The sequence below is a fragment of the Strongylocentrotus purpuratus genome, unplaced genomic scaffold, assembly GCF_000002235.5.
Source record: "Strongylocentrotus purpuratus isolate Spur 01 unplaced genomic scaffold, Spur_5.0 spur5_scaffold_10, whole genome shotgun sequence".
NCBI lineage: Eukaryota > Metazoa > Echinodermata > Echinoidea > Camarodonta > Strongylocentrotidae > Strongylocentrotus > Strongylocentrotus purpuratus.
In genome coordinates this window covers 4510948-4524925 of record NW_022145595.1, presented here as the reverse complement: position 1 = coordinate 4524925, position 13978 = coordinate 4510948, and the positions used below count along the sequence as shown (strand labels likewise).

The following is a 13978-nucleotide window of genomic DNA, read 5'->3' as shown; positions in this document are numbered from 1 at the left end:
AGCAACTGCCCTCCATATCTCACTTACACATTATAACCCATCCTCAATACCTCATTCTTAAATGAACAAATTTTGGTTGGTAAATGTCTAAAAGTTTTGTAATCAGCTAAATGTAGGCCTATGTGAATTCATTCCCAGCATTTAACTCGGGACAGAGATAAATTTAGCAGAAATGTAACATGCTGCACATAGATGTCATGCTAGTAAGATAAAATGAAATCTATATTAATTGTAAAGTATACTTTACCTTTTATCAAAGCTGGCCACAAGGAATTCAATGCTATTATTCCTGAGTCGTTTCCCTTTGCCAGTGTTAGGGTACGGTGAGAATCCTTGCTCACCAGGCATACTGTTCCCTTGTGTCAAAAGAGACTCGTCCGAAGGGTCCAGAAAGGTATTGTCTGCCTCACACATGAGATCATCTGAAGCTAAAGAGTCCAGGTCACTCGAGTCGAATGACTCTGACCGCAGCTTGTTCCGCATGGCTGAGAGTTGAATGTGGGAGAGGGCATACAAAGCTCGCGATGTTTTAAGAGGGACAGGACTCGTGACTGATCGGACACGAGTCAGGACTACTTCGTCGCACTTCTCTTGATCCTGCCCAGCTGTCTGGCCAGCATTGTTGGTTCGAGAGCACGGCGTACTGGAGTGTTGTGGAGTGATCAGTGTTGCTGCTGTACGCGGAGTGCGGATGGCAGATTTTTGTCGTTGGGCGCGAGTTGAGCAGCTGTCACTGCCAACACGGGTCCCTGCTGGTTGAACCAATGCCTCATGCCTTGAGTCAGATTCTGGGTTGTTATTTGTGGGGCCGCTGCTGGCTGAGGCAGTTGAGCGCTGGGAAATTAGCACTTCCTCTCTCCTTGCTCCTGCACTACGAGGGCTTTCCTGTCGCTCAGTCACCGGTTTCTGACTCGGCTCCCCGACCGCACTTTTTGCTTTGCCTGCCAGCGCTTTCTGCCTCTCACGTCGAAGGTTGGCATTGATCTGAGGTGACGCAGCTGCTGCAGCCTGCAGGTCAAAGTTCAAATTAACAAGGCTCTGAGGAGTCAGCAGCGCATCTTGTGCTGCCTTCTCTGCATCACTGTTGAGGTCATAGCTTCCTCTTGTCAGGGTTTTCTCCTTCGAGCTATCTTCAGACTCCCAGCCTGAGCTATCATAAGTATATGCTCCCTCCCTCTTGGAATGGGCGTGCTTAGGGCTTACACCTGGGCTAAGAGATTCTACAGGAGCTACAAGGGGGTACCGATGTAGACCGGGGACACTACAAGATTTGACTGTTACTTTGGTAGCTACGTCGTCTATAGTAGGAGAGATGGAGCTAGCCGACCCGCTCACGCTCACACAGCTTGAGGTGATGTCAAGATCGGAGGGTGTGCTTCCTTGTCGTTTGACCCCTCGTGGCTCATCAGTGAACACGCTCTTGTAGGGCTTGGGTCCTCCGATGAGTTTGGACAGACTTCCAGGACTAGACAGACTAAGGGATGACCCTGAGCTTAAGGTACTGGTGACAGAGGAACAACGGGCAATATGCTGATAGCTGTTTGTTTTTACAGGACTTAAGGGGATGATATGGGTTGGGGATTCTGGCCTCTTCTGATTGATGTTAGCATTGATCTCCCGATCTTCATTGCCATGGTTACCTGCATCTTTCTTAGTATTCTGGTTCTGGAGGTGCCAGACATCCCCCTCGTATTCTGGGTTGATAAAGCAGGTGGAGGTCGTGTTGCTGTTTGACAGAGCTGTCCTGACTTTTGATTGGTTGTTCCCATTCTGCTCCTCCTCTTTCACCTCTGTCAAGCATCTGTTATAGGAATCTACCACCTGTGATGTGGACTTGTCCTGGTATATGGGTGGGGCTGCCTTGGGTGTCTGGGTTTCCTTGGGGATGGATGTCTTGGTGTTGGATGAATTTTCATTCCTCTGCTTCTTGGACTTGGTAGACGACTTGGATGAGGTGGTGCGGTCCGGGGAGGGGTTGTTCTTCTTGCGACGGAAGGATGGGAGTTTGGGCATGAAGGAGCGTTTGCCCTTCTTAGGGTTCTTATCCTCACTGGATGACATCCTCTCATCATCTGCCTCATCTTACTCCCTGTAAATCACAAGAAAAGAAAAGAAAAGAAAAGAAACTATTAATACAGTGAAAACTGCTGTAGATACCAGTCCATAAAGACCACATTTTCTGTTTCCCCTGAGATGTGTTTCTCACTGAAACATGTACTGAAGGAACCTGTATATTAAGTCCACCTGTCTATTAAGACCACTTTTCATGCTTCCCTATCAATCTTCATATAATATACAGGTTTCACAGTATACATCAGTGAAGTGTCGTGCTGCTTATAGATTATAGTACTACCTGTAACATATAACAGGATAAATCGGGATGACAAGGGGGAATAGGAAGAAAAATTGGAAGAGTTTTCAAATAATGTTCTCCCAACATTGATTCACACTTCATTTTTCTCTTTATCACAAAACAATGATATAAAAATGATCTGTATTAGTCCATTCGAAAAAAATCAAGCAAAAAACATTGTCAGATTTTTGTTCCTATTCATCCTGTAGTGAGGTATTGAGGGGTAATAATAATTATTCCAAATAAAGTGTACAAGGGCACTTACATGTACAGTACATGCATGTATCAGTCAAAAAATAGAATTGGCTTGTGTGCCTTTACAGGTACTGGTACATGTAATATTGTGCCCAAATCATAATGATTTTTACCATCAATTATAATTGAAATTCCCTCTTCGGTTTGAAAATTCTAATAATCGCTTATACTTGCATTCGCCTGTCCAGATTTTTACCAGCTATTGTAAATAGCCTAATTGTAAATACAGTACAGTAGCAGATTCTTAATGAAAAATTGAATTAAGAGGAAAACAGATATATATATTATAAGTGAAAAAGATATTACATAGCCAAGTGATTACAAAAACGGCTAAAAAGAGCCTTGCACTATGAACCGTCCCTGCTAATGGTTGCCATATATATCAAATCATAATAGTCGGCCCATACATTACTTGCAAGGTGCCCTTTGAGTTAAAGGGCAATCCAACCAATGTAATAAGTATGTAAGCAGAAAAATAGGATGAACAGAATGACGACAGTTTGAAATAAATCGGACCAATTTATAAGAAAGTTACAAATGTTTGAAATATGAGATCACTAAGTCGAGTTTAATCTCTAAATAGCAGTTTGTTCAGCCAATATGAAAAGCCCATACATTGTACCTACTGTATAGTGATTAGATCAAAATTAAAAACCTACCTAATGGAAAATGCATATTCAACCTAGTTCTTAAATTGTTACCTTACCTTGTTATCTTATGGTTCATAATTTCACTTTAAATTTGTTCTCTTGTCATTACTCTGTTTAGTTTTAGTTGTATCAATATTGTAAAGCGCTTTGATATAAATGTCTTATGAAAAGCGCTATACAAGTAAAAGTTATTATTATTATTATTATTACAACTTTCAAAATTCATAACTTTCTCATTTTTTCAGATTTCATTCAAACTGTGTATTTCTCTGTTTTTGTCTACTTTCCTCTTGAGTAGTTACATGTAACTATGAAGGTTGGATTTCCCTCGCAAAGTAGTAATTAAAAACAAATGAATTTTTACTCATCACTAATAACAAACAAGGGAAACGCTCTCGGCAGTCTCGCCTGCATAACGCAATTCAATATAATAAACCAGAATGTCAATGACGTAGCGCTCATCCGCATCTCGCAACAACAAATATCGTAAATTTTATGTGGTACACTTTTGAACTGGTCAAAAAATGAAAATTTGATGCCCTGGAAGGGACATAATTTCATTTCATTTGCATAAAGTACCATAAATAATCAATGGAGCAAAATCTCACAATTCTGTGTAGAAGTTTAGTGTTCCAAATCTAGCTCTACCAGATAAGGCAAACCAAATCAAAATCAGTCAAGAAATGAGGGAAAAGAAGCAATTTTTGTTATTTCTGGAATAAATTTGCATAAATTACCATAATTAATTAATGGAGAACAATTTCAAAATTCTGTGTAGAAGTTTAGTGTACCAAAGTTAGCTCTACGATATAAAGCAAACCAAATCAAAATCGGTCGAGAAATGAAGGAGAAGAAGCCTTTTTTGTTATTTCGAATAAATTTGCATAAATTATCATAGATAATAAATTTCACGATTCTGTGTAGATATTTTAAATCCCCCTCCTAGCCCTATCATATGAAACAATCAGAATCAAAATCGGTTGAAAAATAACGAAGAAGAAGCATTTTGAAAATCTTGATGTTGATGCCACAACAAAGTCTAAGTTTGTTGACCTTAAATGACCTTTGACCTTAACTTAGTGATCTGAAATTCTACTCACATGATTGGGGAGACTTATAGTCCAAGTTTCATTGACTAAGAACTTATACTTTCAAAATTATATCAAAAATTCAAAAACTTAACCTTAGGTTAAGTCTTCGATGATGATGCTACAACATAGTCCAAGTCTGTTGACCTGAAATGACCTTTGACCTTGATTTTGTGATCAGAAATTCTAGTCACATGATTGGGGATACTTGATTACCTTAAAGTCAAAGTTTCATTGACTAAGAACTTATACTTTAAAAATTATATCAAAAATTCAAAAACTTAACCTTAGGTTAAGTTTTTGATGTTGACGCCGCCGTCGCCGCCGTCGCCGCCGTCATCGGAAAAGCGGCGCCTACAGTTATGTCTCGCTTTTTGCTACGCAGGCAGGCGAGACAAAAACTGTTACTGAATACATACTCAAATAAAAATACAGGCAACTAATTAAGCAGAATATTGTCCAATACAGTCTGTCGTTTCATATACATGTACATGTAGGTCTACTAAATAACATATTTCAGCCAATCATAAAAAACATACCCATGAGCTTTTGCTCTGGACTGCTTGTCATCATCCAGATTGTTTCTACTACATACATGTATGTACATTGTATGTCTGTATAATCCAATTATAAGAAATAAAATAAATAACAAAGAATATACCCCCATCTATCGTTATGTACAGGACTAGATGAGAGACAAAGCTTATTAACATATCCTTCAATACTCAGCCTATGCCATTAAGAAAATCAATAGCAATTACTTTCCCTCCAACGTTTTTTTTTGTATTATTCCATCGTCTGCATCATGGGCAATGAGGTGCCCACCTACATGGTTCATTTAACATCCTACGTTGAGACAAAATTGAATTACACCTTTCCCCCATCTGCCTATTAAATCTTGACTCTACTGTCAAATGGTAGACTTCTACATGTACAGTAGTTATCCTTTCACATTCAGAGGGGTACATGTACAAGACATTTTGTATGATAACTCTTATGCTAGTTACCATAAGTGATCAATCATTATTCTGGTGGGGATGTTGTGGGGAGAAACAGAGATTTGGTCATCAAACCACCCCCCCCCCCCCCTCCTCCTCCTCAATCCACCAATTACTACATATGCATGCCTCTACACACTAACAGACGGGAACCACAAATGCCTGCAACTACATGTACAAATATAACATTTCAAAACGGGGCTGATGCATATGATATACATACATGTATATACAGACCCTAAAATTTCACATAAGCCCTTCTCCCCCTCCTAAAAAAGGAGGATATTGGGGGGTATAACCTCATTACAAAATGTGCTGTTGAAGAGTGTGACATGGTACGTGTACAGTGTCGATTCCCATGGGCTTCGTTTGCTTGAGATATGACTGCATGGTCGGCTGTCTCATTGTGGTCGGTCGGGACAAAGATTCACAAGTTCAAGCTTTGAACATAAAGGTACCACAGTAGCCACAAACCTTAATACACTTCCTGACAAAGGATCACTTGCAGAAATGCATGTCAAATACTGTATTCACAAGAATACGATTACCGTAAATCTCTGTGTATAAGGCGCACCCCAATTTTGGGGCCAATTTTTTTTTTTGAGGTGCATTTGAAGGCGCTGATTTGTGCTTGTGAACTTGTCACAAATAATATAGTAACAATGTCGTTTTTAGAAGAATGTGTAAGATCATTAATGTAAATTAAAAACAATAGAGTACCTAGGATAGAACCTTGTGGTACACCATTTGTTATAGAAAAAAAATAGAGGAATTATTATTATAAACTACATATTGAGATCTATTAGAAAGATTACTTTCAAACCAAGATGACAGACAAATTTGAGTGTTGTTCTAGTTTCCCAGTAGTGAGTTAACACACTGATTACTGAGATGGGAGACATTGTCAGGCATAGCGCCATAAATAAAAACTTTTAAAAAAAAGAGTATTAACTCATACCAAATACTGGACATATAGAAAGAGATGATACACTTACATGTACCCTTAAATACTGACATAAAATTATACATACACAGTTGGGTGGATCATGGGGGATTGTTTTGAAATGGAAATTCAAAGGGAAATCTGAAGTGAAGTTATGCAAATTGTCACCACTTCAAGTTCAATCTGTCAGTCAAACATGCATTCAGGGTGGACTTGCCAAAACAGGCATTTCAGAGTTTAAGTTTGTTGACTGAACGAAGAGGGTCAAGTCTTTAAAGGTGCACTGTAGAACTGGCAATAGTCAAAGAGGAGTAAATAAAAACATAAAAATAAAAAAACATTTACAGTCAAACCTGTGTTGGTGGCCACTTCTCTATAGTAGCCATGCATTTGGTATTCCTAGAGTGAGGAATGTGTTTTCACATTCATCCACTGTATTCACGTTTTAGTCAGAAAATATCACACAGTTGATAGATATCACGACTGATAGTTACATCGGTAATTTGCCTCCCAAAAATATAATATAACTTGACTGTTCTTTTCCTTCAAGAAGCGAGACGGTTTCTTTATATTTGTATGTTTGGAGTGGCTATAACCGTTAGTTTGTGTCTTGTTTGACTTATCATAACCATACATATGAACATACATGTACATTGTACAGTAAATGCCTTTAATGTACAACTCTTGTTATCTTAGTGACCCCTACTCCTAAGAGGAGTACAACCTATGGATACATCCTCATCCTGCCATGGTGCTTGGGAGGATTTCCTTTAGACAGGCACTTATCTTGAATATGCATTAGAATTGAGACACCGACTAACCTTTATAAAACACATGCACCTCATACATTATTGCTCTCCGGTTCAGTTCTTACACTAATCAATTCCCATGTTCATCCCTCAATCTATACACTCCATGTACAGTACTATAAATGTATATTCCCAATCTTATCTTAATCCTAATTGTAACCTTAAGCTCAAACCCAACTGCAATCCTATACCCTTTGAGGAAATAAATCCTTGAGTGATTGTCACCAGGGAACTGTTTCTCAAAGCCTTTTTTCAATGAAAAATTACAAAAATCAGTGACAAACCTGCTGATAACCAATCAAAAGAAAGGATTTCACTTGCTTACCGTATAACAAAAACTGTCATTTGTCACTGATGACATGTTTTGTGGAACGGGGCCCAGATCAAATGTTGGATTACCAACGCGATTACCCAATGCAATCACAGTAAAAGAAATTGTCTAAAAGTCTGAAACCAACTCGTTCGTTCGTGTCTCCTTAGATCAAGATTATTACTGAGAATGGTTCATTACGTAGTACTACATGTACATTAGATGAATACTGTAAGGTTTTGGAATCATCAAAATTAAAATAAATTCACTCAATCTTGCTGAAAACCACATGCACTGACTGCACACAGAAATATATATGGAACTATTCAATTTTTTCCAGCTATCTCTTGACATATTTTTAATAAGAGCTCGGTCATTTAAGGAGCGGTCCTTTTCACTTAGGGTACGGACTTCTGGATATTCTTGTGACATGAGAAAGCTTAAAGCTAAACTGGAGTTCTGGTAAAAAAAAAGAAAATTAATTCTCACAGAATCTAACGAAACTTACACTGAATGTTCAAGATTACAAATAAATGTCACGTGCCAAACAATTTTGAAAGAAAATGTATACTGGCTGAGTAATGAGCATAGAAAGATAAGGAAATCAGGGTAGTATACTAGCCTAGACACCATGTGTGTTGTCCCATATACATCTTTCAGTGTAAGTGATTGTTACTTTACCAAGACTCTGCTAAATTTGTGATGATTTTGATGACTCCAGAACCTTGCATTACACACCATTACTTACATGCTATATGATCAACTTTTCTGATCCATTCCACACCTTTTCTTTACAATGCAATCGCATTACCAGAACTCAAGTTTATCTTTAACATTTTTCATCTACCTTCCCTTTAATAACATCCATTAATGCTGTGCGACAGCCAAGTTGATTGGTCTTTCAACACTTTACAGCTAGAAGCCTAAGCCCGATTGGCTGTTGGTTGAATTGAGAGTTATCTTAGAATTCACAATCAATCATTTGGTGCCACAGAGTGACTTGTGACACCATGACATTCAGGGTCAACAGTGTACACATGAATGGAACATGATGGATTTATGAATACACATACTATGTTTAATGTCAATGACGACATACAAGTACATGTACATGTACAATAGGCTCCTTTAAAGGTAATTTAGAACTTCCCTAAAAAAAAAGGAGGCTTGAAAATGTGGGAAAATAACGACTATTTCATATACAAGTCTTCCGTTTTTTCATATAAATTTTGTGTTCTTGATCGGATTTCATAACATGTGAAGTAGAATATCATTTTGCATCTATTATCTCAATCACAAGAAAGAAGGAAAAACATGAAATTTGATGTACAAAAGGCATGGAGAGTTGTCCACAAATGATGTCCTCAAATTGAATATCGCCCTCTAGTGACTAGTCATTTCAAAAAGCTTTAACTTCCTTATTCCTTGCCCGATTTTGTTCAAATTTTCACTGATTTTATTATATCTTAAACTTTACAATAAAAGTAACTTGTATGAAGGTTTTGGTTCCCAGTTGCTAATTACCATATTCATGAATACCTATTAATTAGCATATGCACAAAATGCCATTTGTTTGGGTGTGTACAATTTTGTATGCAGTGAGGATTTTATAAATCTGTTTTGTGTTCCTACTGTACTATGAGTATTGTGCTGCTAATTACTTCAGAACAATATTTTCAGTTATGAGGCTAAAAACAAGTAAAATTATTAATAAATAGAGAATTAAAATCATATTTCCCATTTTTTACATATTTACCGGACGCGCATCTTATTTACGGGACAGTATTTACCGGTATTTACCGCCGGTAATTACTGCCGGTAATTACCGCCCAACCCTGAGTAATAGTCTGATTTTTCAGGCCATATATACCGAATGGTCGTACGTTTTATGCTGCGCAAAGATCCAATCAGTTTAATTTTGGCCATTACAAGAAGTGGGTTATTGATGTAGACAAATGCTCATGTACCCTTTAAAGCCCATTTTATGTATTTTATTACCAAAGATGAAAAAAGCCAGTCAGTCACTCAATAGTGTCTGACAGTGAAGTCTAGCAAGTAAACAGGTTTCCTTGCATAATTTGAACATTAGGACACTGCTAACGTTTACATTTCAGATAGGACATACATGTACATGTCATATTCCTAATTCCTGCAAAGTTCTACAGAATTTGATGTTGGCTGCAAAAGGGACATAGTATCTTTAACACAACAGAAAAAACACTGATGTCTTACTTTAATCACTCTTTTTGTCTGGTTAATGCTTACAATGTACATTAGTAATGTCTTTTCCCCCTTTTTTCCCCTTAAATTATTTAGTTATTTATTAATCAATTTATTTATTGTCAATTTATTAAATATATTATCATTATCATTATTAATTTATTATTATTATTATTCATTTATTGTCATTATTATTATTAATTTATTGTAATTATTCTCATTATTATAATTTGTTTAGAGGGGGGGGGGGGTTCCTTGGACACCAGTTCATGTACATTGTACATGTACGTATGACTAAATGTACATGAACATTATATTGTATACATGTACGGTAGACTACCAGTACTATGCCTAAAAATATTTAAAAGAAATGAACAGTGTTATATGTATAAATCTACATTGTAGGCCTAATATTACTACATGTACATCAAGTGATTTAGCACATATATGTACATGTAATTCATGTATTAAATGCATAATGTTAATGTATACATACCCCCCCCCCCCCACCAATTGCAATAATGAACAAGAGAGTACCTGGAAATCACATAAAATTGTAAAAACAACTAAATACTTAAGCCCCTGGGATGAAAAGAAAGAAAAATAAAGTAATTCTGTAATAACTTATAATGATACATGCACATGCAGGCCCTTGGCATAAAAAATAAAGACAAACAAATTATAGCATGGTGGCTTGTTAATTAGTTTATACATCATGATATATTACAAGTGGCAGAGCAACCACTTCCTTGTTAAAGACAATAACAAACCTGAAGTGGGGCGTTATATATTCTTGATTCGGTTTTATTTCCTGAAGACTGCAAAGTAATTTTTGGACATGAAGATTTTACATGTACATGTACATGTCATGTATCTAGGTTAAGATAAATTAAGGTCATGTAGCTACATTATGAAAGGAACTGTATGGAAGGAATAGGGTTCAGTCAGTTGGTAACTACATTTGTATAACAGAATTGATAACATGGAATGACCAAAATGTAGAGAAATTGCCTCAATCTTGCTGAAAATCATAGGTTCATGTAAGGCACACAGAAATGGTTATATGGGACTACACCCACATGTGGCATTCATGTTTGGTCCGAACTCTTAGGCTCTTTCTAATGGTATTCTGAATATGAGAGCGTTTTGAAGAGCAATAGTTTTCAGGGGACATTTCGGGGTTTTGTTTCTTTTTATTCTTCCAAAGTGACATAAAAAGAATTCAAAGGTTCAAAGCTTACATGTATGTTTCATCCTTTCCACAACTCTTCCCTTTAAATTTTAAACTTTAGTTTATCTAGATATACATGTAGTCAGGTTACTTCTGAATACATGTACAAAGTAGCTTTTACATGAGCAACCTCAGGAAAAGTATTTTTTCCTAAAACCTTACCATGTCACAATGATAAAGTAAGCAATGGACTACAACTGAAAGGGCTTACTTTGAATTATACCCGTGGGGTTATCGTGTCGTGGTCTGTGGTCGAGTTACCCCCTCCCCCTCACTTTATTCACAAAATGTTGTTTTCATTATTATTATTGTTGTTATTGTTATGATTATCCTTGTTGTTGTTATTATCATAATTATTACTATCATCATTATTAGTAGTAGTACGGTATCAACATCACCATCATCATCATGTTAAAGGTATTACAAAGTTTTGGTATAAAGTCATGAATTTGGTTCAAATGAACATATTGGAAGCATAAGCGATCCTACAATATTCAGTGATCGTTGTCGTGGTTCAAATCGAGTCTAAAGTTATGAAAATAACATAATAAACTCTTTAGGTTGCATAGCTCCCTCTCAAGGTCAAGATATTAATTAAGCTATAAAACAATGTTTCTCGACTAAAATCGACCGATTAGCTATTCCAGTTTGGAAATTATATATCACAACTACATATTCTGAGATTTTCATGGTCGCAGTTACTATTTGTACGGCTGTAGGCGCTTTTTGAAATTCATCAAAATTTACCGGGAGCACCGGTAAATTTTTATATTCAATTTATCTCGAAAGCAGAAGTGTTTTAGGGGCTAAATTTTATAGTGCCTATAATACATCTAAAAGGGCATCCAAATATATCAAAATTGTATAGAATGACTATCCACCCAATTTTCAAAATTTCCCAAAACTTTGTATAACCTTTAATGTACATGTATATCACTATCACAAATTCTATTTAATATATAAATCGTGCAAAGAAAAAAAACAGAAGCCACATGTACATGTATCTCATATATTCCGCCAATTTTCTCCACAGAACATATTTACAATCTGATTACTCATGGTCTAGGGTTCAAATTCAACCATCTTCAAATATTTGATAAGTCAAGAGAATTGCATTGTTCGGTAAATGATATATGTACAACTATACAAGTAACAAAGATAAACATGGGCAGACCTGGTTACAGTGTACAGGTGTATACCAATCTAATTGCAACATTTATGGCTTAAAGGTAAAGACCAGTATTGGAAACCCCCCATTTCAAAAAATGAAATGGAAGCTCTCATTACCAATCATGTGAAAGAATATGTTTTGACTAATACATGATGATAACAAATTTGCCGGGAAACCGCCTACTAATTCATATATTTGGTAAATTTGTTTCTCTCATGGTCTGTGAGAGATATAGGGTAGTCCCATATACATCTTTCTGTGTATAGTGCTTGTAACTTTACGAAGAATGGGCCAAATTTCTTATCATTTTGATGATTCCAGAACCTTGCAGATGCTAGATGCTAGATGATCAACCTTTTCTGATCGATTCCACAACGTTTCTTTCACAATGCAATCGCATGACCATAACTGGTCTTTACCTTTAAGCAATAAAGTGTAGGAGAGGTGAATTTTATATAATGCTGATATGTAAACTGTTAGTCATTAGTATTCATTACCACATTAGGCACAGTATAGTAAACATACGTTTAGCATGTATTTTTTTAAAACCTTCCATAAAAAGGGGTTGACTATACTTCAGCTGATAAGAGATTAGTCTGGCTTGCTGGCTCTTGGTCTGTGTATAATAATATGTTCTGGGCCTTATTCATACATGTATGACCCCATTAGCCCCCCAAAATTGATGGATTTTAAAACCCACAGCATTTATACTGTGCTAATAGTATCAACCTCTACATTGTACACGTAGTGGGGTATTCTGCAATTCACAATTTCAGTATTATCTTACATTGATTTTATTGTACACATTGCAGTTCATAAAAACTGCTAATAAACTCTGCATACTGTAAGTCGATTCTGTTCAGCTTATTTTATGCAAAATTCAACTTACGAAGTGTGAACAATTACACATGTTTTGCATAGTTTGGTCAAAACAAATTAATTTGACTCAGGGACAAGTCAACTTGAGTGACTTTGATTTATGCTGAGTATAATCATTTAACAGTATTTTTACACCCCCCCCCCCCTTACCTATGAATTATATTGACTGCCCAACTCCCTACACCGATCAGGTGACACGAACACACATACCATTCGACTTTATGGCATGCATTACTTACAAAGCACCAACAAAAATCAGTATTAAATAATAATTTATGAGGGTGAAGTTTCATATTCCTTCAGCCCTTGCCTATTATTTTCAATGCTTTTCCTGACCCCCCCCCCCCCTCCCCCATCTTTGCCCCAGGACACCTCCTTGGTTACAGAACAAGTTATAGTGAAATTATCAAATGAACCATATAATTTTAATAATCATAATCAAATAATGCATCTAACCATGCTCATAGTTCAATTTTGATGATTTCTTTTTTTAAGGGGAACTTTTTTGAATTATTATAAAATATGTAACATTATTAAACTTGAATTCTGTTTCCTTCATCATTCATGCATATTACAGTCATCATCTCTCACTTTCTTTATATTTCCGGGAATGTTTTCAAGAAACTCTCCTTGAAAAACCTTATTCCCTTTCAAAATATATAACATATATACCCGGTACTGCAGCGATATTTCATTTGTGTACAACGCCAGTATATATTCTGATCGAACTCAAGTGTATACACGCAATTCGCATATGGATGAATGAATGAAAGTACAGTTTTGTGTGCACCCAGACGCATAAATCACATCTGCGTAGCTAAGCTGCAAAGAATATATAGATACACAGTAAGTATCACCGGCTTTTCCCAGATTAAAGACGCTAATTTCACGGATTCTGATTGAATCACAACCATCACAGTAGCAAGGGACATTAATCACAGAGAATACTCGAATAATCTTACCATTTCGAGGCGCATTTTTGGTGGAAAATCGTCTCCTTTCTTTAGCAGGTGTGAGCTACCCGTAATATCGTTCAATGTCGGGTCTTTATTCGTATGCTAATGTATTGTT

At 36.5% G+C, this 13978-nt stretch overlaps 1 protein-coding gene across 1 annotated transcript in view; it reads right to left on the bottom strand.

The window, feature by feature from the left end:
* The window catches only part of LOC591393, a 73502-nt gene extending 59524 nt beyond the window's left edge, over window positions 1–13978 (bottom strand). The window contains exons 1-2 of the mRNA XM_030979264.1: window positions 13870–13978; window positions 248–2089 (exon numbers count right to left, since the gene is read on the bottom strand). Coding sequence (XP_030835124.1) covers window positions 248–2061 — 1814 coding nt within the window. The 5' untranslated portion in view covers window positions 2062–2089; window positions 13870–13978. The remainder of the gene's footprint in view (window positions 1–247; window positions 2090–13869) is intronic.